Source organism: Corythoichthys intestinalis, chromosome 2 (assembly GCF_030265065.1).
Source record: "Corythoichthys intestinalis isolate RoL2023-P3 chromosome 2, ASM3026506v1, whole genome shotgun sequence".
Lineage (NCBI taxonomy): Eukaryota > Metazoa > Chordata > Actinopteri > Syngnathiformes > Syngnathidae > Corythoichthys > Corythoichthys intestinalis.
Window position 1 is genome coordinate 25223525 of NC_080396.1, and position 26079 is coordinate 25249603.

Below are 26079 nucleotides of genomic sequence, written 5' to 3' on the forward strand. Positions count from 1 at the left end.
CAGCCTGACTTTTTTATGTTTCTGGGTCAGAAGTGGGGTCTTCCTGGGTATCCTACCATAGAGTCCCTTTTCATTTAGATGCCGGCAGATAGTATGAGTTGACACTGTTGTACCCTCAGAATGCAGGTCAGCTTGAACTTGTTTGAAAGTTAGTCAAGGTTCTTTACCCACCATGCGCACAATCTTTCATTCAAATCTCTCGTCAATTATTCTTTTCCGTCCACATGTAGGGAGGTTAGCCCAAGTGCCACGGGCTATACACTTATTGATGACACTGCGCACGGTACACACAGAAACATTCAGGTCTTTGGAGATGGACTTGTAGCCTTGAAATTGCCTATGCTTCCTCACAATTTTGCTTCTCAAATCTTCAGACAGTTCTTTGGTCTTCTCTTCTCCATGCTCGATGTGGTACACACAAGGACACAGGACAGAGGTTGTGTAACCTTTAATCCATTTTAAATAGGTGCAAGTGTGATTTAGTTTCTGCCACCACCTGATATGTGCCACAGGTAAGTAACAGGGGCTGTTAATTACACAAATTAAAGGAACATCACATTATTTTTCAAAGGGTCCCAATACTTTTGTCTGGCCCATTTTTGGAGGTTTGTGTAAAATGATAATGATTTAATTTTTTTCCCATTCTCTTTTGTGTTTTTTAATAGCAAGCAAAATAAATGAAGATATTACTACCAAAACATTTGTAATTGCAATCATTTTCTGGGAGAAATTGAGTATTATTCGACAGAATTGCAGGGGTGCAAATACTTTTGGCCAGCACTTTTAGCTAAGGATAGAACCAACATATTCATAGTTAGAGTAGACATTTAATGTATTTGTTGTTGTTGTTTGTGCTTTTTCTGTCTCTCTCTTCCTCTTTTCTTTTGTTTCCCCATAACCCCTTCCTGTTCGCTGCTTTCTGCTAATAAACAAGGTACGTTGAATGATCACAATGGACCTATGTCATACTCCCATGTGATGCATTAAAACTGTTCCGATCAATCGGATACTCAGATCTTCATTCTCCATGTCAAGCAGCTGAACAAATAATTTTCATTTCGACCACCAGGCGTCCCAATCACCAAGGAACAAACTGGTACCCATTGATTTAAACAAGCCGCTACCCAATGATTGAAGGAACCACTACATTTTAGGGGGAAAAATGATACAAAGTAAAAATATGATGTTCAATAACATAATAGGGAAGATAATTAAATGTCTTAGTTTTTTACTGTGCACACACAGCGGTAAGCAAGGCAAGTAAGGAAGCAAGCAATAGTTCGACACTTGCAGATGGTGATAGGTGTCCTTGAATACTAAGCGTTCCCAATGTGCCACAGGTGTGTCGTATGGCCCTGCCCATCCAGCTCAATCAGGTGCTGAATGAGAAAAAAGGAACTGAGAATTCACACAACATGCCAGTGCTTTTCTATATGTATTGCACTAAAAAGATAGCTGAATAAAATATTTATCTCATATAGCTTAAACAACTCCCTATGAGTCAATATATATGGGGCGCCGTTTGTAAAGCAGTGCATGCTGAAAATTACGACAACATTTTCTCACATTTAGCGCTACACAGTGTTTAAAATGTGGTGTAAAATCTTTACAGTCACTTTTTTTTTTTTGCACATTTAAAACATTATTTCGTAACTTAAATATTAAAAAAAAAAAAAAAAGTTTTGGACCTGATTGTTTAACTCCAGAACTACATATTTAATTTAAATCTTAAATTTATGTCCTGCATCCTAAATGTTAAATCTGGAAACGGTTGGAACTAAATATTTAGATTAATATGCAAATTCACATGACTGGAGACCGGAAGTAACAAAATAAAAGCTGGCGCACACAAAATACTCTTTAAATCTTTTCTCCTAAATGTGTATTTTAGCTATATATTGTTATAATCACAATGACTCATGTCCAAAAGCCGACCGACTGCCACGGTTGAGTAGGTTTTATTCATTTTCAATCAACGTAAACAGACAGTCTGAGTTGCTCCAGCTTTTATTTTGTTACTTCCAGTCTCAAGTCATGTTAATTTGCATATTAAGCTAAATATTTAGTTCCAACCGTTTCCAGATTTAACATTTAGGATATAGGATATAAATTTATGATTAAAGTTAAATATTTAGTTCTGGATTTAAAGAGTCAAGTCTAAAACTTATTAAAAACTAAACATTTAAGTTGCCAAATTGCGTTGTAAATGTGCAAAAAAAAAAGTGACTAAAAATTTTAAACCATTTTAAACACAGTGTGGCGCTAAATGTGAGAAAATGATGTCGTAATTTTTAGCATGTACTGCTTTACAAATGGCGCCCCAAAAATATATGAACATTTCTATCATTATAATCTTTATATAATAATAATTCTGATTACTGTAATACCATCCATATACCATGTATGCACTGCATTTTAGAATTAAATGTGGCTAACAATATTTTTGAATGTTCTCATTATACCCTATTGCTCAAGTGCACATGCAGATGTAAAATACACACTGAAACACACTGTAGCCACAAATAAATACAAGCGTGAACTACTTTCAGTGTTCTTTATTTCCCTTGTCGTTGTTTTCCACATGAGCAACACATGACAACATTGCAAACATGATATTTTAAATACACTTACACAGTTGAAGATAAACACTGGAGGGGAACTGACAGACATCCGGGCGGGGCTTTCACAACAATGAGCTGAGAACACGAGAACAGTTCTGAATTTATTGTTATGGTCGCAAGACGAGTTCCATGCACTCCTCATTTCTGTAAAACAGTCTGACTCAATCTCACATACGCTTCCTATATGCAATGTTACTCAAGAGCACTCTTCAATTTTTTTTTCTTTGTCTCTGTAGCGTAGGAAAGGCCACTAGAATACAAGGGGCCTTTACAATCGCACTCCTCCAAAAAGACCTCATGAAAGTACATAATGAGTATGCTCAATTCAAAGCAGAGAAAATGCTTCATTTACAGGAAATAAAATAACTCTATTAGAGGACTGCAGCCATAGTCAACGTACAAAACTACAGTGAAATATAAAAACACTTAAAACACAAATTTTCCAACAGGTCATCACATTTCAAAAAACTACTACAAAGCATCTTTTTACTTGAAATGCCACATTTCTTTTAACAGACATGCTCATCAAACTTTCAGATTGGAAGCTAGTAGTTCTTTTGTCACAGTTTCAAACAGTTTTCTAAATTGCTGAAAATTGTGTTGACTTTAAGAGTAGTCCCCATGCACGAGCAATGTGGCAATGCTAAAAAAAAAAAAAAAAAATCACTGTACAATCTTTTAGCAGACATGCCCTCTTCTGAACAAGTACACAAAAGTCCAATGAATGAAGAAAACAGTAACTTGTAAAGTGAGAGGACGAACAATAATTGGAGAATCTTTAAAGCCCTCTGGAAAGCAGAACTGTAGTTGTGGTGGGTCCGGAGTGAGTTGTGGGTGAATACTGGATATTTTTGACTGAATGAATCTGTTGGGAAGGGGGATATACCCAAAGCGGGAGGCTCATAAACCCTGTTTTGCCAATGCGGCGGTGACATCTTGGGCCAGAGTGGAAAGCTGTGGCGACTCCAGGAGATTTAGGCTGCCGGCAGAGGACAAGTGAGGCGAGGTGCCTCCCATTTCCAGCCCTGGGGAGTGGGTGACAACGATTTCCGCACCGTGGTCCACCCGCGCTTTGGCGGACTCCCGGAATGTCAGCTTGTGGCTCTCAATCTGACAATGACATGCCATGGGTTCAAACGTGGGCACACGTACACTTGGATGCCAAGCCCCCCCCCCCCAAAAAAAATCCTTCTGTCCAACTAAATTTTCTAAAAGATGTTCATCAAAGTAACTAACGAGCGCAACATGGGTGCTGGAGCCTATTCCATCTAACAATGAAAGCCAATAACATACATCAGTGATAACTAAACTGATGAGTTCACTTAGTAGTGTGAGACACAGCAATACTGTACTTATCCTTGTGACTGACATGCTCCCTTCCATAACATAAAGTAACACTAACGAGTTCCAACAAAACTGCACAAATTTATCTAATATATTTTCACTAGGGCTGTCAAACGATTAAAATTTTTAATCGAGTTAATTACAGCTTAAAAATTAATTAATCGAAATTAATCGCAATTCAAACCATCTATAAAATATGCCATATTTTTCTGTAAATTATTGTTGGAATGGAAAGATAATACACAAGATGGATATATACATTCAACATACGCTACATAAGTACTGTATTTGTTTATTTTCACAATAAATCAACAATATGGCATTAACATTATTAACATTCTGTTAAAGCGATCCATGGATAGAAAGATTCGTACTTTTTAAAAGATAAATGTTAGTACAAGTTATAGAAATTTTATATTAAAACCCCTCTTAATGTTTTCGTTTTAATAAAGTTTGTAAAATTTCCAATCAAAAAATAAACTAGTAGCTCGCCATTGTTGATGTCAATAATAATTATGTTGCTGAAACCCAAAAAATCAGTCGCACCCAAGCGCCAGCAGAGGGCGGCAAAACACCAAAAAACACAAGTAACAAGTGGAAATGACACTTTGCTGTCATTTTAACCTGTTTAAGCGGGGCATGTGCATTAAATGCGTCAAATATTTTAACGTGATTACCGTAATTTCTCGAATAAAACACGCACTTTTCTTCCCAAAATCAACATGTAGAATCATGGTGCGCATTATAAACGGGTACATGGATGGAGACAGAAATATATACTACAGTATATATATATATTTATAAACCGATTTTTTTTTTTATTGACACGGCCACGTTGTGTTGGACAAACGTATGCGGCGATCCGTTGCCGACCATTACGGTACCTGTCGTTACCATTTTGTTTCGGTAATACTTCACTCTGATCGGCCGAATTATTTCGTCTGTGTTAAATTCTGCTTTTTTCACTCTTCATAAAGCACAGAATTTAGTTTCTTGAACTCATTTGAGTCAATGTTTATTGCAGCTCCGCAACTCGGACCATAACAAACGTAACAACACAGACTTCCTGTGTGTGTCCGTCAACTAACCCAAATAGCAATAGTTCCTATTGTTACAGTCGTGTCTGTTTTATCTTGTCTTGAAAAAAACTAAATACTTCGAGTGCCGTGTTCAACGTTTTATTTCTCGCTTTCAATGAACTTAAATCCCGACAGTCCGGCTATAATGCGGCGGTCTTTTGTCTAGCCTCAGCGGCCCTCTGGCTCAGAGACAATCACAACATAGATATGACAATACAGCAGCATGGATCCACCAGTGCCACAACATAGAACAACATAACATAGAATACCAATATGTCACAGTGTCGACAGCGATGAGCTCTCTCGGATTTCCGACTTACGTTCTCACTTTCATTTTACACTATCAATCCATGGAAGAAACATTTATTCATCATGATGAAATGAGCAAGTTACACAGCAGCCTTTAAAAGAAAAGTCACATCTGTTTTGTTTTCTCCTAGAGTCTGGTAAGTTGGAGAAGTTGTCAAATCATATTATTACCGTAAATATTGTCAGTTTATGGTAATGTTTTGAACTACCAATATGCTATGATTGTGCTGTGTTTCACTAGTGAGTAAAATGACATTTCTGTATCTGTACACGAGCTCTGTTTTCTTGTATTCTTCTATTTATTGGTGCTAAAATTAGGGTTCGAGTTATATACGGGTACAATAATTTCCCCTAGATTTTACAAGTAAATTTGGGGTGCGCATTATACACGGGGGCGCCTTATATTCAGGAAATTACGGTAATTCAAAAAATTAACGCCCGTTAACGCGATAATTTTGACAGCCCTAATTTTCACATGATATTATCTAAAAAAACCTGCAGACTTTTAATCTTGACCAGAAATAAAGCCGCAAGGCTCCCTCAGAATTAGGAAGTAGCGATGTTATATGACACTTCTCGGTGGACTGTTGAAGTGTCCAACAGAGATGAATTGGTCAAAAATCTATGGTAAATGAAGAGGACATGGTGTCAAATCATTACTAATGGATGATGAAGATTGAAAAGGGAACTTTAAAAAAAAAAAAAAAAATCAAATTTACCATATTTGCGTCCCTCTCCCCTATAAATCATATCATAGAAAAATCTTTCTGGCATATAAAGTCATAGGCTGCGTTCCAATCACGGTTTGAGTTGCCCTCGCTTACTTGCCCTGAGCACTTGCTATGACGTCACACTGAGGCCACTTGGAGGGTGGAGGGAAAGTGGGCGGAGGGGGAGCGAAAGACGTAAATGGAACACACCTGCCCTCGTTCACTCACAGGCAAGAAAATCATGGGACAACCACAAAGTATTGGAGTAGCGCTATACTGCCTATTTCAAATCAGTAGCGCCTCCAGAAATTCTCCATAGGGGTGGCCAAATGGGGCCACTTAAAACCTCTGGGTGGCACACCAAAATATAAAAGCTATACTTTCAGGTTTTTACTATGTTGTAGTATTAAACAGGCCAGTAGAAAATTGTCAGAAAGACTTCAAGACACACCTTCTGATATACTTTTGTTGATGGTGTTATATTGTTTATTGTATACTATTATATTGTGTTAATGTACATAGTCCATAATAGTCCAGTCAAAATTTTGAGTTCCGCAGCTACTACAATCTGACATTATACTGGCGAGTGGGGTGACTAGTGGGGTAGCCAACAAATTCATTGGGGGGAGCCGTGGCCAGGCCTCGCCACCCCCTGGTGGCACCATTATTCCACATCGCACAAAATATACTGCAACTCATGTCAATAAGCCGGAGAAGTATTCCGCGCTTGACGGCAATACGTTGGTACCTGGGAATTATCAGAATTATAAGTTTTGGATCAAATTTTATTTGGGCATTTGATTATTTATTTGTCTATACCTTACAATCTGTAAACAGATTTGTTGTACAAATACATTTAACCTATTTGAAGTTTAAGTTCAGCCCCTCCCAACGCCATTTGATTGACAGACTATTCCTTTCGTTAAAAGCAAAATAGAAATAGAAACATCAATGACAAAAATTGTCATTGTTTTTTCCTTTTCTTACCAACAAAATTGAAAGTAAATAAAAAAGTAACTTTAGTCCTTATTCATTTATTTCTCTTTATGTTTATTTATTTTTTATTTTATTTAGGCACTCCTGTTATTCCATACGTCCTGACATAATTGCCACATACAGTCTAATTTTTTAATTTTTATTTATTAACAACAATGATAAATTTTACAATTCCAAAGGCAGTTTGGTATCAAATTCAAACACCGTGCTGGCTTCTCCATTCATTTTCTTCTTCTTTGGTGGTAAAAAGACAGCAGCCAACGGTATTTGAGCTTCATTATCACCACCGCATGGACATATTTTCCGTGTACCACTGCATTGCATTGTGGGATACAGGGAGCTCCGGAGTGACAATCGTTTTTCACTCAATCACTGAGCCCTCTGAGGGTCCATCTCATCAAGTTCACTTCGCTGTTTTGGGAAATGGAAGGGCCCTTAAGATGGCGGCGGAGATTCCCTCGGGGGGCGGTGGCTAGGGCAAGTGAGCGAGGGCTCATTTAAACCGCGATTGAAACGCAGCCATAGTCTTGGCTTTGCATCACCAAAGCAGTATTACACAGCAAGAAAAACAAAACGAAACAAAACAAAACGTGATGCCTTTTTTTATCCACACAGGAAAATGGATTTCAAATTAAATGCAATATTTTACCATAACATTCCCGCCTCCAGGTGTATGGCTGGCGTTGTCCAGTGAGCCGACCTTAGATTGAGCTTTGTCTTTAAAGTCCAGTTTGACATTCTCAATCTTGATGTTGCCTCCACCTAGGAACGACAGCAAAAGACCACTGAGAAGCCATTCTTTTTATCTTTATGACTTCCTTTCATCATGTACTATCTTTACCTGGCCTGTGGCGGATGTTTGACATAGAACCACATTTGGAGGTGATGTGGCTTAAGTCGATTTTGTTGGTCTGGATTTGAACCTGTAGGAAAAAGCAATACGCCTATGTCATTCTGTGTTTACAGCGAGAAAAAAGAGCTGCAGTATGATACTGGGGTGATCTCTGAATAAGCACGGCACACAGGCGGATAAATTCAGATTAATTTATACTCAACTGAGAGAAGGGATGGCGATGCCAGGGCACGAAAGCACAAACGTCAAACGAAGACTAAAACGAGCTTTGTGGAGCTTTGTTTAAACTTACATCCGACATATGAATTCATGTACTTTTTTTTATTGTATGCTGCCAAGCTCTTGGAAAGCAGCCTTATGCCATGTAGCATTTAATAATACAGTGCATCATCAGGTTCTAAATGTATTGTGTAAAATCAAGGTTCAATATCTAATAAATTCAAGCCAGCATCATGACATTGAGATTCTTTTTTTTTTATTGTTGCTGTTGAGTCAACTCACGTTTCCTCCACCTGGGGAATGCTGGAGTTTATTCAGGGAGCCACATTTCGCCTGGACGTGGCTATAGTCCAGTTTAACACTTGGAATCATGACCTGGGAATGACAAGGTATTTTGTTGTTTTTGTAAAGACAAGCGGCAGAGAGAACGATTGCCCAAGTGCTACAGGTAGGGCTTTCAAAGAAGCTTCAGTGAAAGAGGCCACATTTACAGTAAAATCCTCAACACCATTTTTCTCATCACAGTGTGGGCATCTCAGATTATTTAAACCACACTATTTCAGTAAAGTATTTAAAAAATTAATAAATGCGACCTGCCAAATAGGCAACCTATCCCCCCACCCCTCATAACAAAAAAGGAAGGAGACCAATAAGCGTTAGAGCCGTACATACATTGCCTCCTTTGGGCGTGTGCTTCAGATTATCCTTGGAGCCGCACTTTGACTGAACATGACTGAAGTCCACCTTCTCGCTTAAAATTTGCACCTAGATCAAAAAGAAATAATACAAAAAAACTATGTGTGCCTCAATGTCAGATGTGTATTTAGTTGTGTGCAATTAATGTATTTTTACATTTATTGTTAACATGTTATGCTTTTTTTCTGTCGCACCGTATCAATGATGTAATACATCTTAAATGTATGAAGTTTGTAAGGGAAGATGGAAAAATTGCTTTTTCTTAAACTCATTTTTTTCAGGAGCTGTATGTTAGATTTCCCTCTATAAAAAAATTATGACCATTTAAAATGAATACATAAATGTATGGTGACCTTATGATGATTGCTACATTTATAACATAATTGCCCCTGTAATTGAATGTTGCTTGTATTTGTTTCACTTATAATAACAAATGATTTGTTGGGGGAGGGGGGTGATATTTGTGAAAAGCGAAGACGAATTGTCATTTCGGAATACATTTTTTGACTAATGTACATAAAAGGGATCCACAGACAGAAACACTTGCTGTTCATAAAGGACCAACGTTATTATGAGTTGATATTGAAACCCCTCTTGATGTTTTCATTCTTATACAATTTGTAAAATTAAGTTTAACTAGTTGGTTGCCATTGTTGTTGACGTCGCACGGCAGAGAGCCGGAGACGTCACATAGTTACGCTGCCGGTCTTCCAGAGTATGACTCTAACCACATAAACATGTCATCTGTTCAACCCTTTCAATTTGAACCCGAGAGGAACATTAATGAGCATGACAGCTCTGTCGATATTTCACAAAACGAACAGCAAACGCAAAATGAACAGGAAAGACTGGATGAGATGAGACGAGTCGGAAAAAAAAAACAAAAAATCGGTCTTCTGCCAAAATGTGCTATACCGGCAAAACGTCGTAGAAGAGGCGAATTTGACACCCAAAGTACTACCGTGCACTTTCAGCATTTTTTGTTTGGATGCATACGGACAGAACATACTAAATATGCCATAAGAAAATACTTAAACATAGTAATATCAAATAAGGGTGGTTTAAATACACTATGTCATGTGTTCAACAGATCAACAATCTGCTTTAAAACTACCACAAGAAAACACAATGCTTAAAAGTATGAGAGGGAAACACATGCAAAAAGTATTTTGAGGTGATGAAAAGGTAATAAAATACTCAATAAAAACACAAATAGTAAGTACTCGCCGCTTTTAACCGATGAGCACATGCTGGACGTCTCGCCAAGTAGAAGGAATTGCAGTAACCTGGTAGTATTCGTTGAGTGACAGTGACAATCTATGTCATCACCCCGAGCTTCCGTTGCGCGCTTAAAACATGGCGCCCTCCGTAGGTCAAAACGTGTACTAAATATTATAGATTTTTTAAATCAATGGCAATATTTAATTTGTTTCTAATAACATATTTTAGTAAAAGAGAACAATTGTGGCTTATTAGAGCCTACAAGTCTTTAAGTCCGAGGTTCCATTTAGGTAAGAAATTTAACATACACTTTAGTAGTGCCTTGGGGTACAAATGATGTGACTCATGAGTATCTTCGGAAAGCTTGCTTTAAACACAAAGTTTCCCAAAAAAATTACTAATACCGCTGGAGCATACTGAGGTTTTGCATCTTTGCATATATACGAGTGTATGGCTGACTGTGTTACAGCCCCCTGGTGGCCAAGGAGTGCACAGCAGAGGTACAAACAAAATTATATTAAATTGTTCATGATTCACAGACTTCCAAATTCTTTACATTCATTTATATATATACAGTGCCTTGCAAAAGTATTCGCCCCCCTTGAATCTTGCAACCTTTCGCCAAATTTCAGGCTTCAAACATATAGATATGAAATTTAATTTTTTTGTCAAGAATCAACAAGTGGGACACAATCGTGAAGTGGAACAACATTTATTGGATAATTTAAACTTTTTTAACAAATAAAAAACTGAAAAGTGGGGCGTGCAATATTATTCGACCCCTTTACTTTCAGTGCAGCAAACTCACTCCAGAAGTTCAGTGAGGATCTCTGAATGATCCAATGTTGTCCTAAATGACCGATGATGATAAATAGAATCCAAATGTGTGTAATCAAGTCTCCGTATAAATGCACCTGCTCTGTGATAGTCTCAGGGTTCTGTTTAAAGTGCAGAGAGCATTATGAAAACCAAGGAACACACCAGGCAGGTCCGAGCTACTGTTGTGGAGAAGTTTAAAGCCGGATTAGGATACAAAAAGATTTCCCAAGCTTTAAACATCTCAAGGAGCACTGTGCAAGCCATCATATTGAAATCAGACCACTGCAAATCTACCAAGACCCGGCCGTCCTTCCAAACTTTCTTCTCAAACAAGGAGAAAACTGATCAGAGATGCAGCCAAGAGGCCCATGATCACTCTGGATGAACTGCAGAGATCTACAGCTGAGGTGGGAGAGTCTGTCCATAGGACAACAATCAGTCGTACACTGCACAAATCTGGCCTTTATGGAAGAGTGGCAAGAAGAAAGCCATTCCTCAAAGATATCCATAAAAAGTCTCGTTTAAAGTTTGCCACAAGCCACCTGGGAGACACACCAAACATGTGGAAGAAGGTGCTCTGGTCAGATGAAACCAAAATGGAACTTTTTGGCCACAATGCAAAACGATATGTTTGGTGTAAAAGCAACACAGCTCATCACCCTGAACACACCATCCCCACTGTCAAACATGGTGGTGGCAGCATCATGGTTTGGGCCTGCTTTTCTTCAGCAGGGACAGGGAAGATGGTTAAAATTGACGGGAAGATGGATGCAGCCAAATACAGGAACATTCTGGAAGAAAACCTGTTGGTATCTGCACAAGACCTGAGACTGGGACGGAGATTTATCTTCCAACAGGACAATGATCCAAAACATAAAGCCAAATCTACAATGGAATGGTTAAAAAATAAACGTATCCAGGTGTTAGAATGGCCAAGTCAAAGTCCAGACCTGAATCCAATCGAGAATCTGTGGAAAGAGCTGAAGACTGCTGTTCACAAACACTCTCCATCCAACCTCACTGAGCTCGAGCTGTTTTGCAAGGAAGAATGGGCAAGAATGTCAGTCTCTCGATGTGCAAAACTGATAGAAACATACCCCAAGCGACTTGCAGCTGTAATTGGAGCAAAAGGTGGCGCTACAAAGTATTAACGCAAGGGGGCCGAATAATATTGCACGCCCCACTTTTCAGTTTTTTATTTGTTAAAAAAGTTTAAATTATCCAATAAATTTTGTTCCACTTCACAATTGTGTCCCACTTGTTGTTGATTCTTGACAAAAAATTAAAATTTTATATCTTTATGTTTGAAGCCGCCTGAAATGTGGCGAAAGGTTGCAAGGTTCAAGGGGGCCGAATACTTTTGCAAGGCACTGTATATATATATATATATATATATATATATATATATATATATATATATATATATATATATATATATTATATTTATAATATTAGATATAAAGTAGTACCTCGACATATGATCGCTTCGCCACACGATCTTTTCGACATCGGACGCAAAATTTGACTCGCCATTTCTTCCTACATCCGACGACATGCTCTAAATACGACGATCTATGACAGCACCGCAGTCTCTTTAGTTACCCGCAAGACGGACGCACGGCATATTTTGTGAGAGAAATCAACATGCGTTCCAACTATGTATGCTGGTGGTGAGATAAAAACTGATGCTTACCATTGACATGAAGATGGATATGATAGAAAAATATGAGCGTGGAGTGCGCATCCACGATACGGCTCAAGAACACAGCCGTAGACGGTCTATGATCTCTGCGGTCCTCCTCCGTTCGCCAGTCTTTATGAGTTAAGGTAGTATTTATTATTGTGGTAATATTGCCAAAGAAATCGCCAGCTTCGTCAGGTTTCTAATAATTTTTTCCATCAACTTGTGCAACACAACACGCTTAGTGTCTCCCGCAGCAAATTAACCAAACGAAAGTAAAAAGGCTCACTCCGTCAAGTCAGCCACGCGGTGCGTTCAGGTACAGCAAAAAACATCTGCCACATTAGAACCCGGTTTGTTACATTATTCCAGGTATTAATATTAATATTATTGTTATATTATTATTCCAATTTGTATTAATAATTTATTTGTTTTGCTCTTTGTAATTGATATTTGCAATAGTAACATCAGTATTTATTAAGAATTTAGTGTAGGTTTTCGGGCTGTGGAACGAATTACTTATTTTTCGGACTATAAGTTGCACCTGAGTATAAGTCGCACCAGCCCAAAAATGCGCAATGAAGAGGAAAAAAAAAAAACATATAACTTGCACCGCAGTATAAGTCACATTTTTGGGGGAAATTTACTTGATAAAATCCAACACATAGAACAGATATGTCATCTTGAAAGGCCATTAAAAAAAAAATACAATAGAGAACAACATGCTGAATTAGTGTACAGTACGATAATGTTACATGATGCACGGACAACGAAATAAGAACGTAACATACATAGCTATTAAGGGTTATCCAGATAACTATAACATAAAGAACATGCTAAAAAGTTTACCAAACCATCAGTGTCACTCCAAAACACCAAAATAACATTTGAAATGATATAACAATGTATTAATAATTTCACACATAAATTACTCCAGAGTATAAATCGCACCCCCAACCAAACTATGAAAAAAAAATTACGGTAATGCTATTTTAATGTATTCTTATGGGAAAATCCTCCTCAACATACGACCATTTTGACTTACAAACAAGGTCCTGGAACGAATTAACTTCGTATGTAGAGGTACCACTGTAGTACAAATAGTAGTTGCAAATCACATTGCAATTTTTTGGGGGGTAGGTTTATAACGGCCCCTGGGTTAATTGCATTGTCATCGATTTCAATAGGTGAAGATTATTTAAGATACAACCGTGGTCACAGAATAAAGTAGACTCATATCTCGTGGTAACACTATAATTTCCATAATGGGCCACATGTCGTGATGTGGCGGGCTTCAATAGCTCCTTAAGTTTGACACCTCAGAAATACCGTATGAATTGGCTGCTCCTTTGATTATGGTATTTTGATTTGCTTTGTTTCATTCATACAGCTGAGTTGTATTGGTTGATTTAGGAATGAACAGATGAAAAGAAGTGAAATTAGGAAGGATGCTAAGAGAAGCAGTCAAGCAGTTCAGAGATTCTTAATTACTACAGATAAAAACAGCAATATATATGATAGCAGCACCATTACCTGTCCACCTTTGGGTTGGTGTTTAAGATTGGAGGTAGATCCAATCTTCGACTTGACATTTTTGAGATCAGGCAGAGGCTGGTTGAGAACCTTCAACTGCCGCTGCGCTGAAGATGGTGACTTGGGCGGGGTGCGGATGATCGCAACCTTCTTTTCCTGGAGAACACTGAAGGACTTGGGTGTGTGACTGCCGGGTGTGCGAGAGCCGGGCGTGCGGGAGTAACTGGGAGGCGTGCCGGGTGTGACTGCGGAGGATCCAGGGGTAGAAGTGCCACTACGGGCTGACCGTGAACGTGCAGTGTCCGCGCCTGATAAAAGAAAAGTAACAATTTAGAAAGCAGAAGACAAAAGATACAGTATATGCAATTCTTCATTTGAAAATTGTGATGGTGATGGTTGGAAGGTAAGGAGGTGTCAAGCATATTATATTATTTATCATTTTAATGATATAACATTGCAGGTTATTGTCATAAAAGAAAACTATAAATAATTAGCACATTAACACATACACCTTGAGTTATGGGCGACCTGCCTACCTACCAGTCAACATAAAAACACTGAGCTTCTCACTGGATATTCCTTGGGAGGTTATGATGTTAAAAGGAGTACTACCTGCCATACTAGGGCCCCTCACAGACCTGCAGTCAGCCTTGGCATCGGTGCTGATGGCTAAAGGAAAAGGAATTCAGGGGGAGATGGGATGGTTAAATGAATAAAGTGAGTGATCCCTTGGACCAGTGTTTCCCAACCTTTAAAAAAAAACCATGACACGTATAAAATATCATCAATTACTCAAAAATGGACTAAAACTTGAGATATGGGCTTATTTATTGTAGCGGAACACAACGCTTTTATTTTTATTTTGTGTATTCCATGAATAAACTTTTTAATTTTCATTGTACTGTGTTTAATTTCTCTTAACTGTTTTGACACTGGGACCTGCATTTTCTCGTCATCAAATCACAGCCCACTTTCTCAGAAATGAAGAACAATACGGAACATGTTGTTGGAAAGTAGCCTTTGAAAATGTCTGCATATTACATTTTTAAACATGACTACTCATTTTTTACATGTTGAAAATGCAGATCTTTACGAAACAATGAAAATGATAATCAGGCAAAGAAAAAAAAGGAATTGAAGAATGCAATGACTATATTTTAACTGGGTTATTGTATAATTTGGCGGCACGGTGGCTGAGTGGTTAGCACGTCTGCCTCACAGTTCTAAGATCAAGGGTTCAATCTCGGGCTTCGGCCTTCCTGTGTGGAGTTTGCATGTTCTCCCCTGTGTGGGTTTCCTACAGAACTCCGGTTTCCTCCCACATCCCAAAAACATGCATGGTAGGCTGATTGAACACTCTAAATTGTCCGTAGGTATGACTGTGTGCGTGAATGGTTGTATGTCTCCTTGTGCCCTGTAATTGGCTGGCAACCAGTTCAGGGTGTCCCTTGCCTACTCCCCAAAGTTAGCTGGGATAGGCTCCAGCACCCCCGCGACCCTTGTGAGGAAAAGTGGCATGGAAAACGAATGAATGAATATTGTATAATTTTATGCTTTTTACTTGCTACTGGGAGTTGCGTCGTCCGTCTGTCAACATAACTTTATTTTCCCAAAAACAGAAAAACCCGAGATGTCATATACAGTGTTGTTAATAACGGCAAGAGAATATAACGGCATTATTTTTTCAGTAGTGAGTAATCTAATTAATTACTTTTCTCATCTTGGCAACGCTGTTACCGTTACTGAGGCGGGAAAGGCGTGCATTACTATGCGTTGCTATGTTGGTTGACGTGAGAAAAGTCTGAGAGAGATGGACTCACGGAGACGAGAGAGCAGAGCAGGAGTGGGGACGCCGTTGCAAACGCAATGCTAGGTGGCTCCAGTAATACCTGACTGTAGCCGATAGCCTACAAACTACGCCCACATAATGCTACGGTAGAAATCATATATTACAAAATAGATGCAAATGACAGACACAGTGGGATTAGCAACATATTTAAAGAACTAGATGCATGAGTAAACAGCCGCCATCTTAAAGCAGTAGACCTCTTAAGGAAAGCTCTCTTGTAGAGAAACTTCCTAACGAACCTAAGTAACCTTTTATCTAAAATGCTCCGAAATCGGCAAAATCTTGACTTAAATCTATCTTTAAATGATGAAACAGTTTTAAAACTTACACATGTCGAAAGTAAACAGAAGGGAACTAATGCAATAACGGGAGCAATTTTAACTTTAACGGTTGATTCAGAACATTAAATGACTTCCACACATAGCAAAGGTTACAATCTAGTTATCGCAATATCGGCAAAGCCCCAGTGTCTAGTTAAGTTTAGGGTAAAGAATTGGGCTAGGGTCAATTGTCCCAAAAACCCTTTAAACTTCGCATTGTGTGACCTGTTTTTTTGTTTTGTTTTTTGGGGAGAAAAAAAAAAAAAGAAAATTATCACCAGTTACTTTGCCAAGTAACTAATTACTTTTACATTCAGGTAACTGAGTTACTAACGCAATTAATTTTTGGGAGAAGTAATTTGTAACTGTAATTAATTACTTTTTTTAAGTAAAATTGACAACACTGGTCATATAATATGTCACTGTCGAATGTTGATGTACTGGTATGTGCATTGGTAGAAAAAGGTTGCGAAACACTGTCGTCGCTTACAGGTTGGCCTGCAGGGAGTGCTGTTGTCTTCTTGTTCAGCTGCAGGAAGGTGGCGGGTCAGTGATTTGGACGGCCTGGGGAGGGAGGACCTCTTCTCCGGACTACGGTATGAGCGCTCCTGAATGCAAACATATAAAAAGAGGCCTTTTTTTTTTTTTTTTTTTTTTTTAAATTAAATGTGTTTCTGGTCATTTTCACACTTATTTTTTCTTTTGAACCTTCTCTACCTGTGTATCTTTTAGGAGGGGAGGGCGGGAGCATGCAGTGGTGGGCCGGGCCACACTGAGCACCGCCTCCACCTGAGGGCTCCGTTTAAGACTACATGCAGATTCAGGCTGGACTGGCTCCTGATCAGAGGTCTGGCTCTGCGCTGCCATTTTAGACAGAACAGGCCGTGTGGGGCTCTGGGTGGCGGCCATGACAAGACAGATGAAAGCATGCCGGACAGATGATGTGACAGACAGACAGATGGAGAAATTATGGCATGAAATGGGATTGAGAGGACATGAAATTTTTGTAATTCTTTTTATGCTTTTAATATCGTGAATTGGGCAGAATTTGTATGAACATGAATTATATAAAATGGTTGGCATGGTTTATATGTATACTTCTTTTCTTAGATTTCTATACTTACATATTTTTTCTGTCCTGACAGGTGCAAGGACAAAGGCTGGCATGCAAGACAAAATGAGGGACACGAATGCAGGCATGCAGAAATAATAATTAAAAATAGGTAAGAAAGAAAAAAAAAAAGATGCCACAAATAAAGCAAAAAGGGTAATTGGTTACTTACAGAGGGTCTCTCCCTGGACTGGTGGACACTTAAAGGCTGGGAGCTCTCAGAAACTGTTAAAAAAAAAAAAAGTCACCTTTTAATGTTCAATGTCAAACAGCAGAGAGAATCGCTTGGACATAGAGGGTTTCAAATAATGTATTGCCTTGTTCTTTTCCATCTTACTAAAGATAGATCCATTGCAGAGTTAATATCATCTTCAGTCGTTTTTCCGCACAACAAGAAAATAAGCAAAACAGCCAGAACCATTATATTGCTGTTCAAATAAACAAACCATAGCAAGATATGAGCACAACAAAGCTTAAATATGAAGCAGAACATGAGAACTTTTTTGACAGCTAGAAAAATAATGTGGAAAACACACCAATGGAAGGACTACACTGGATGTTTGGCAACAAGATGAGCCAGCCACATTGCAACTGCTTACTGTCTTAAAAAAAGTATTACAGAATGGAAGCCACCAATAGAGAGAGAGCATTCATCAATGTCCTCAGACCTAAATGCGTTAGTACACATTGTTTAGGCTTCATGGTAGGTCCTCCATATCATCTCCTAATCCCATTTGAACCAAATGCACCGCAATTAGTTGCACTCTCTCTATCCATGGTGCAAAATCCCGACGACAAGTGTTCACCTGCGGCTTTGCGTCTAGCCGAACCGTGAAGCAGAGCTGGCCGAGGATGTCTGGCCGCAGTTTTGGCTACATTTTTTCGAATCTGGAAGGCAGAGACCTTATTCTGGTCCGCCCTCCTCACCACGCCTACTAGCAGAGAGGAGAGACAAGGTTAACCACATGGGGAAACTCACATTGCAATGTGGTTGCAGTGGTGTCATGGATACAAATAAAGAGAATTTAAACCAATGTGGGGGAATCATAACCTTTTTTCTTCTTCAGCTCCTCTTTAGGACGAAAGCTGGGACTTTTGCGTGACACTTTACTGCCTCTTCCAGGGAACCGTTTAGAGGGTGTCTGTACCCCGAGTAGACAATGGGTGGCACTCTGGTTTGACCGAAGGGCTCCAATTTGCTTTGTCGTGATAGTTTTGTCTTCATCTGTAGCTGAGAGGCATCAAGAGAAGAACCAAATATCTATATGGCTGCCTCATTAAAATTTTTTTTTTTTTTAATTTAGTACGGTAAATAAATACAGTGGAACCTCTAAGCCCATTCACACCTGAAATGGCTCAATTCAGAATTCAATCAAGGTCGTATTCATTCCCAAACATCTAGGCATTACATCATAGTCACTCAAGATGATAAGTAATGTGTTCTAGTTAAAATGCCTAGATAGATAACGTTTCTATGATGGGAAAAGTTCAGTATTGAAACTCAAAGTTTAAATCCAAATTTAATCTCGCATTTGTACAAAAAAGGTTGTCTAAGGTCCAAGAGGGGATTGTACAGTATTTTGAACTTAAAGGTTCCACCATATATCCTAAAATATTGACTTTATGTACCTTTTGAATCAATCCAGCTACTGTCTTTATCACAGATGCAGATTTCCACTGTAGAGCAATCATTAGCAGCTTGAGTGGTGGCGTCTATTTCCATACCAGACTGATCATCTTGCATCTCGGTATCCTTTTTGACTTCAATTACCTTATCCTGACTAAAAATCTCCCCTTTGTTACCCATTTGTGACTGCAACAATGGGTTGTCACAATCAGGTTGCCAAACAGTGACATTTTCCTTGATCGCCTGACCCTCTTCAAGCAGTTTTGGTTCAGACTGATCCAGTTGAGGGAGCACACACACTTCAATAGTTTCTATAGCATCCTCTTCTCCTTGTGTTTGAGGTATAATTATGACTGGAGAGGGAAACTGTGGCTTTGGTGAGCCTTCCTGTAAGTAGAGTGTACTTATTCCATCAGAGGGCTTTAGGGCTTTAGGGATCTCTTCCTTATTTCTTGTTTCTGACCTGGCTTCTGTCCTGGGATCTCCGGGCAACTTCTGTTCCCAAGTAAATGCTCTAGGCATGCTTTTCGCTACAGCTTCAGATGAGATACCCCTTGGAATCTCTCCAGAAAGTTGTGTTTCTCGGGAGGTACTATCTAAGCTTTTGGATGACGTAAGAGTGACAGGGACCTTAGCTTCAATTTCTGTAGATGTAAATATGAAGACATTGTCTGGTGGAATAGGAGAGGCCTCTCTTGATGGGTCTTTTTCAATGTCTACTTCAGGAATTGCTTGGATTTTTATGTCAGTGGGTAGCACGCTTCCATAACGAAACTCAGAAAGTCTGTCCTTTGGGCCGGTCAATGGAATTCTGAGCCGATCTGGTTTTATTCCAACTGTCACAGCCTTTTCAATAATCTTTGCCCGTGAGGGTGATTTTTGCCATATTCCATGATTACATACTTTATCTTGAAATTTCTGATCATCATCCACTCCAGCAGTTCCAAGCGTATCCACTTGGAACTCCATAGTAGGGAAACAAGGGTAAGAACAGTCCTCTGGACTCGGTTTGTCAGCAGGAGAAGGCATTGGCCCGGAGCACTCATTAAAGATACAGAAGTTCAACTCCTCTAGCTCTCTTTCTTCACCCAACAGTTTTAAAGCCTCTTCTCCAAGGGTGAGCTTGGCCAGTGATCTCTCCACCAGAGCCCCCATGTTCGGGGGCATAGACTTGTGTCTCGTGTTGTCACAGTCCATCTTCTGCAGGGAGGGACAAGGGAGGACGCCTGCTGGGCGCAATGTTACACAATCAATGCTTGATTGCCCATCCAAAGAAAAATAAGTGTTTTGTCAGGTAGTGTTAGAGCGAGGCAGATGAAGGCGTCAACGAGGAACACTTTTCCCCATAGATTAGGCGAAACTTCCAGTGACTGGACACAAGCTTTCAGAAAAGCTTCCTGACTTCTTCGCTTCCTTTTGTGTAATGTATGAATAGGTAACAACCTTCAAATCAACCAGGTTTTGGATATGATTTGAGACAACTGCCTACTTGTCCCTGCCTCATTGGTTGCATACTCACAGCCTCAGGACTTTATTCTGGTCCTTCTTTTGGGTTTGGCTGTGAGTTTGGAGGACACTGGACAGCTTTGTGCAAAGTCATGTTAAATGAAAGCAGTCTCCACAAAAGCCGGGGAACAACAGCCAAGCCAGCCTTGTCACACAGAGACAGTAGCTCTCCAATCACTTTGCAGCGCACCAAGGAGGTCACAGCAGCTATGCTTACGTGCACAACTGAAATGAAGGCATGAGTTGCATGATGTTAAATGACAAAAGGTACGGGTACACAAATGTTGTTAAATTCCTATTGCAATCATGAAGGTTGATAAACATTTTCAAACATTGACTTGATTGTAATATGTGCCTTTCTTCATTTTATTTAATTTTTCTGGTCACTTGCTTCTTTTTTTAATTTACTGATGGTTCTTAAAAAAAATCAGCTTTTAGGTCGTTGCACCAAATACGAACCAAACTGTTACAAACCTCCTACTTTAGCCATTTAAATAATGCATTGTGTTCGTATAATGTAGGTAACCAAAGTCGAAGAATCACTTCTGTATATCATCGACTGTCATTCTTAAACCACTGCCGTTTACGACCAAAATAATAAACAGCTCTTGTAATGGAAGTCATTGGATTGTGAAGGTACAGCTGCTGAGAGGACTTTAACAATAGGAAGATGCAATTATCCATTGCTTCAGGATGTAATGAAGACAACAATGTACTTTAAAGCAAAACCCCGGAACAAAAAAACTTACACTACTAGGTTAGAAAGCAACCACACAAGTCCCCATTCCTGCGACTGCACGACAATATTCCGCACAAACGCACACCAACTGTGTGGGGAGTGCTAATTGCATTTGCAATGTAGCTAGCAAGACACAAAGTACAGCCATTTCCAACCACCGCAAGGTTGATACTACAGAATAGTCCAACAACAGTCTACATAAATGCAAATGAAATTGTGGGAAAGCACAAAATAATGAGGATGGACAAGCTTTGGGATTTAAGAGCAACAAAGCTGCAGCAAGCAACAAATTATGTACCAGAAAATTTTCTGGTATGCTTATTCAATCGCACACATGCACTCACACATACTTATACACCTCTAAACACATTGTGCCCTAACAAACCTGCTTTTGACGGACTGTGCTCTCTGCGATGACTTCCTCCATTGATCACTTCAGGTGCTTGGGCTAGCTCACAGCCAAAAACCTGTGCTTCAGCTACTAAATCTTTCTGCTCTAAGAGCTGGGTGCCTGGTTGTTCACTTGCCACGTCCTCCTGCCAACTGCCAACTTCCTCCACATCCTCATCATGCTGTTGCTCCTCCGCAGAGAAAGCACGGAAAGGTTCTACTTTATCTTCTCAAACAAGGGAGTTGGGGTATGTGGGTGAGACATTGAGGGAACTAGGGTTACATGGGTTCACAAGACATTTGGACCGACAGTGGAGATGCATGTGTTGCAATCAACAAACCTTCTGTGTAATTAAAAACTTTCATTTGCATACTGCACAAAAGAGAGTGAAGTCACTCGTTACACTTTCTAAAGGTAACATAGTGCTAAATGTGGTTATTGCTTGATGCTATCATAAATACGAGTACCGACTCTAGATTTTAACTTTTGAAGAAACATATCATCAGCAGTCATAGAGAGAATAGGCATTAATTGTTGGATGCACACCATAAATTTAAACTACTGAATGACACCATGTGTCAAACTACGCGTTATTAGGGTAAGTAGCTTACTTTCAGACACATTTAGGGAAATATCTCACAAAAATACTGAAGTTGTTTCACTATAAATCCTGATATTTAGAAAGGATTATTATCATATGAAAGGTAAGAGTTGTTTTTCTGTGATACATCCCCTTTAACTCTGACAGCGATGTTTTTTTTTTTTTTACCGGCTTGATTACCGGATTTTTCGGACTATACTGTAGGTCGCACCTGAGTATAAGTCGGACCAGCCCAAAAATGCACAATGAAGAGGAAAAAAAAAACATATACAGTGGGGCAAATAAGTATTTAGTCAACCACTAATCGTGCAAGTTCTCCCATTTGAAAATATTACAGAGGCCTGTAATTGTCAACATGGGTAAACCTCAACCATGAGAGAGAATGTGGATGAAAAAAACAGAAAATCATATTGTTCGATTTTTAAAGAATTTATTTGCAAATCATGGTGGAAAGTAAGTATTTGGTCAATACCAAAAGTTCATCTCAATACTTTGTTATGTACCCTTTGTTGGCAATAACAGAGGCCAAACGTTTTAATCATGGTGGAAAATAAGTATTTGGTCAATACCAAAAGTTCATCTCAATACTTTGTCATGTACCCTTTGTTGGCAATAACGGCGGTCAAACGTTTTCTGTAACTCTTCACAAGCTTTTCACACACCGTTGCTGGTATTTTGGCCCATTCCTCCATGCAAATCTCCTCTAGAGCAGTGATGTTTTGAGGCTGTCGTTGGGCAACACGGACTTTCAACTCCCCCCACAGATTTTCTATGGGGTTGAGATCTGGAGACTGGCTAGGCCACTCCAGGACCTTGAAATGCTTCTTACGAAGTCAATCCTTTGTTGCCCTGGCTTTGTGTTTGTGATCATTGTCATGCTGAAAGACCCAACCACGTCTCATCTTCAATGCCCTTGCTGACGGAAGGAGATTTTCACTCAAAATCTCTCGATACATGGCCTCATTCATTCTTTCCTTTACACATACAGTATCAGTCGTCCTGGTCCCTTCGCAGAAAAACAGCCCCAAAGCATGATGTTTCCACCTCCATGCTTCACAGTGGGTATGGTGTTCTTCGGATGCAATTCAGTATTCTTTCTCCTCCAAACACGAGAACCTGTGTTTCTACCAAAAAGTTCTATTTTGGGTTTATCTGACCATAACACATTTTCCCAGTTCTCTTCTGGATCATCCAAATGCGCTCTAGCGAACTGCAGACGGGCCTGGACGTGTACTGACTTCAGCAAGGGGACACGTCTGGCAGTGCAGGGTTTGAGTCCTTGGCGGCGCATTGTGTTACTGATAGTAGCCTTTGTTACTGTGGTCCCAGCTCTCTGTAGGTCATTCACTAGGTCCCCCCGTGTGGTTCTGGGATTTTTGCACACCGTTCTTGTGATCATTTTGATTCCACGGGGTGAAATCTTGCATGAAGCCCCAGATTAAGGGAGATTATTAGTGGTTTTGTATGTCTTCCATTTTCTAATAATTGCTCCCACAGTTTATTTCTTTACACCAAGCGTGTTACCTATTGCAGATTCAGTCTTCCCAACCAGGTGCAGGTGTACAATTTTGTCTCTGGTGTCCTTCAACAGCTTTTTGGTCTTGGCCATAATGGTGTTTGGAATGTGACTGACTGAGGGTTGTGGACAGGTGTCTTTTATACTGATAATGAGTTAAAACAGGTGCCATTAATACAGGTAACGAGTGGAGCCTCGTTAGACCTCGTTAGAAGAAGTTAGACCTTTTTGTCAGCCAGAAATCCTGCTTGTTTGTAGGTGACCAAATACTTATTTTCCACTGGAAATAAATTCTTTAAAAATCAAACAATGTGATTTTCTGTTTTTTTCCCCACATTCTGTCTCTCATGGTTGAGGTTTACCCATGTTGACAATTACAGGCCTCTCTAATCTTTTCAAGTAGGAGAACTTGCACAATTGCTGGTTGACTAAATACTTATTTGCCTCACTGTAAGTCGCACCGGAGTATAAGTCGCGTTTCTGGGGAAATTTATGATAAAATTCAACACTTAGAACATATATGTCATCTTGAAAGGCCATTTAAAATAAATATACAATAGAGAACAACATGCTGAATAAGTGTACGGTAAGATAATGTTACATGATGCATGAACAACGAAATGCGATTGTGGTCGGTGTGTTAATGTAACATAGCTATTAAGAGTTATTCAGATAACTATAGCATAAATGCTAACAAGTTTATCACACCATCAGCGTCATTCCAAAACACCAAAATAACATGTGAAATGATATAGTAATGTGTAGTAATTTCACACATAAGTCGCTCTACAGTACAAGTCCCACCCCCAGCCAAACTATGAAAAAAAATGTTACTTATAGTCCGAAAAATACGGTATGATAGTTTCCTAAAAGTATAATGCCTGCGGAATTCATCTTTAGCAGATCCACTGCAAATATAGACTATATCATGCATTTAGACACTATTTCGTTTTGTCTACTTTAGCTAGTTACAGTACAACCACAAGAATATCCATGCGCTGTAACCACATGTTAGCAGATTTTGTTGATTAGCTGACATCATGCAACAAGTAAATGGTCGGGAAAGTACGTTACTTTGTCCCGGAGGGATAGAGAAGTTGCCAAGAAAGGGAAGACAAATGCCATGAACTGTGTAAACCTCATTGGGTTTGACATGGTTTAGACCACAAAGGAAGTGGGTAAAATAAAAAAAAAAGGAAAGAAGAGCAGTGGCTGACATAATTTGTGTTCCTTTGTCTGTTTACTCTCACCACCATTGGGATAATCTGAGTCGCTAAAAGTGTGCATTGGGTATACCTTGTGCCGCTGGCCCCATCTGCTCAGCGGATGGAGAGGGAGGAGGGGAGGGAGGCAAATTGGCTGAGTCATCCACTGTGGAGGGAGAGAGAGACACACACACTGACAGGACACAAGCGGGAGGAAGTCAATGAAAAGGTTGTGCTAAGGTGTGAATCATGATATTTACTCAGATTCCACCAGCGAGTGAAGTGAGACACTTATATCAGCGATGGCACGATACAACACTCACATGTAGCGACAGACGCAGTGCTATAGGACAGTCCCAAACAGACCACCTTCATACCTGTTGCACTAGGATGCGCAGCTGCCCCACCGTGGTATCCATTCTCCCCATAGCTGTAGGCAGAGTAGCCATTTTCGCCGTTCTCTTGACCGTTAGAGGCCCAGTGCTCCTCTGGCTGATGACTATCTGCCATGCCTGCCTGCCTGCTGGGACAACGGGGAGGGGATGGTCCACCTGCAAATGGGAAAACAAATGGATTAACGCCAGTAAGAATTTGCTTACCTCGAATGATTTTGTGCAAGAACACTTGGATTTCTTCTCCTCTCTTGTTTTAACTTCCTTGTTATTGACTTAGAGAACATCAACTAAGGCCAGGAGGTGGTCTCTCAGGGGACAGCAATGTTTGGATTTTGCTGATGACCTCGCTCTGTGCTCCCATGAATACAGCAAACAGGAATAGGAAAATGCAAAATGCTGCTAAAAGCAAATCATTACAACTCAAGGGCAGCACTCGGCTAGAGCACACAGGGCAAATGGAATCAGGGCCAACTAAGAAATAGTAAGAGGCTTGAGGCTGGACTTTACCTGAAGGGAGGCGGATACAGGCAAAGAACCGGTCTCACTTGAGGAATTGTATTGGTGGCCCATATCCAAAAGGGATGACAGGCCTAAGTAAGTCCTTTGATTTAGGCACCAGAGGGAGTAAAGCTGGATTTACACTATCATTAAAAAATGTCAAAAATATTAGAAGACGGGGTTAGTTAACTTTCAAATCAACTGTATAAGAAAGAGACCCATTAATAGTTTTGACACACA

The 26079-nt window shown here is 39.6% G+C and overlaps 1 protein-coding gene across 14 annotated transcripts in view; it reads right to left on the bottom strand.

Annotated features, from left to right (window-relative positions):
• Window positions 1–2540: 2540 nt before the first annotated feature.
• The window catches only part of LOC130910624 (microtubule-associated protein tau-like), a 49371-nt gene continuing 25832 nt past the window's right edge, over window positions 2541–26079 (bottom strand). Inside the window, exons 3-16 of one of the 14 annotated variants that reach the window (XM_057828152.1) lie at window positions 25324–25497; window positions 25038–25139; window positions 21619–21849; window positions 17534–17586; window positions 17375–17410; window positions 16968–17144; window positions 16741–16858; window positions 14694–14750; window positions 14082–14389; window positions 8804–8896; window positions 8414–8506; window positions 7901–7982; window positions 7709–7821; window positions 2541–3731 (exon numbers count right to left, since the gene is read on the bottom strand). In XM_057828152.1, coding sequence (XP_057684135.1) covers window positions 3522–3731; window positions 7709–7821; window positions 7901–7982; window positions 8414–8506; window positions 8804–8896; window positions 14082–14389; window positions 14694–14750; window positions 16741–16858; window positions 16968–17144; window positions 17375–17410; window positions 17534–17586; window positions 21619–21849; window positions 25038–25139; window positions 25324–25456 — 1806 coding nt within the window. In that variant the 5' untranslated portion in view covers window positions 25457–25497 and the 3' untranslated portion in view covers window positions 2541–3521. The other 13 variants (XM_057828159.1, XM_057828082.1, XM_057828173.1 and 10 more) reach the window with 13 other exon arrangements.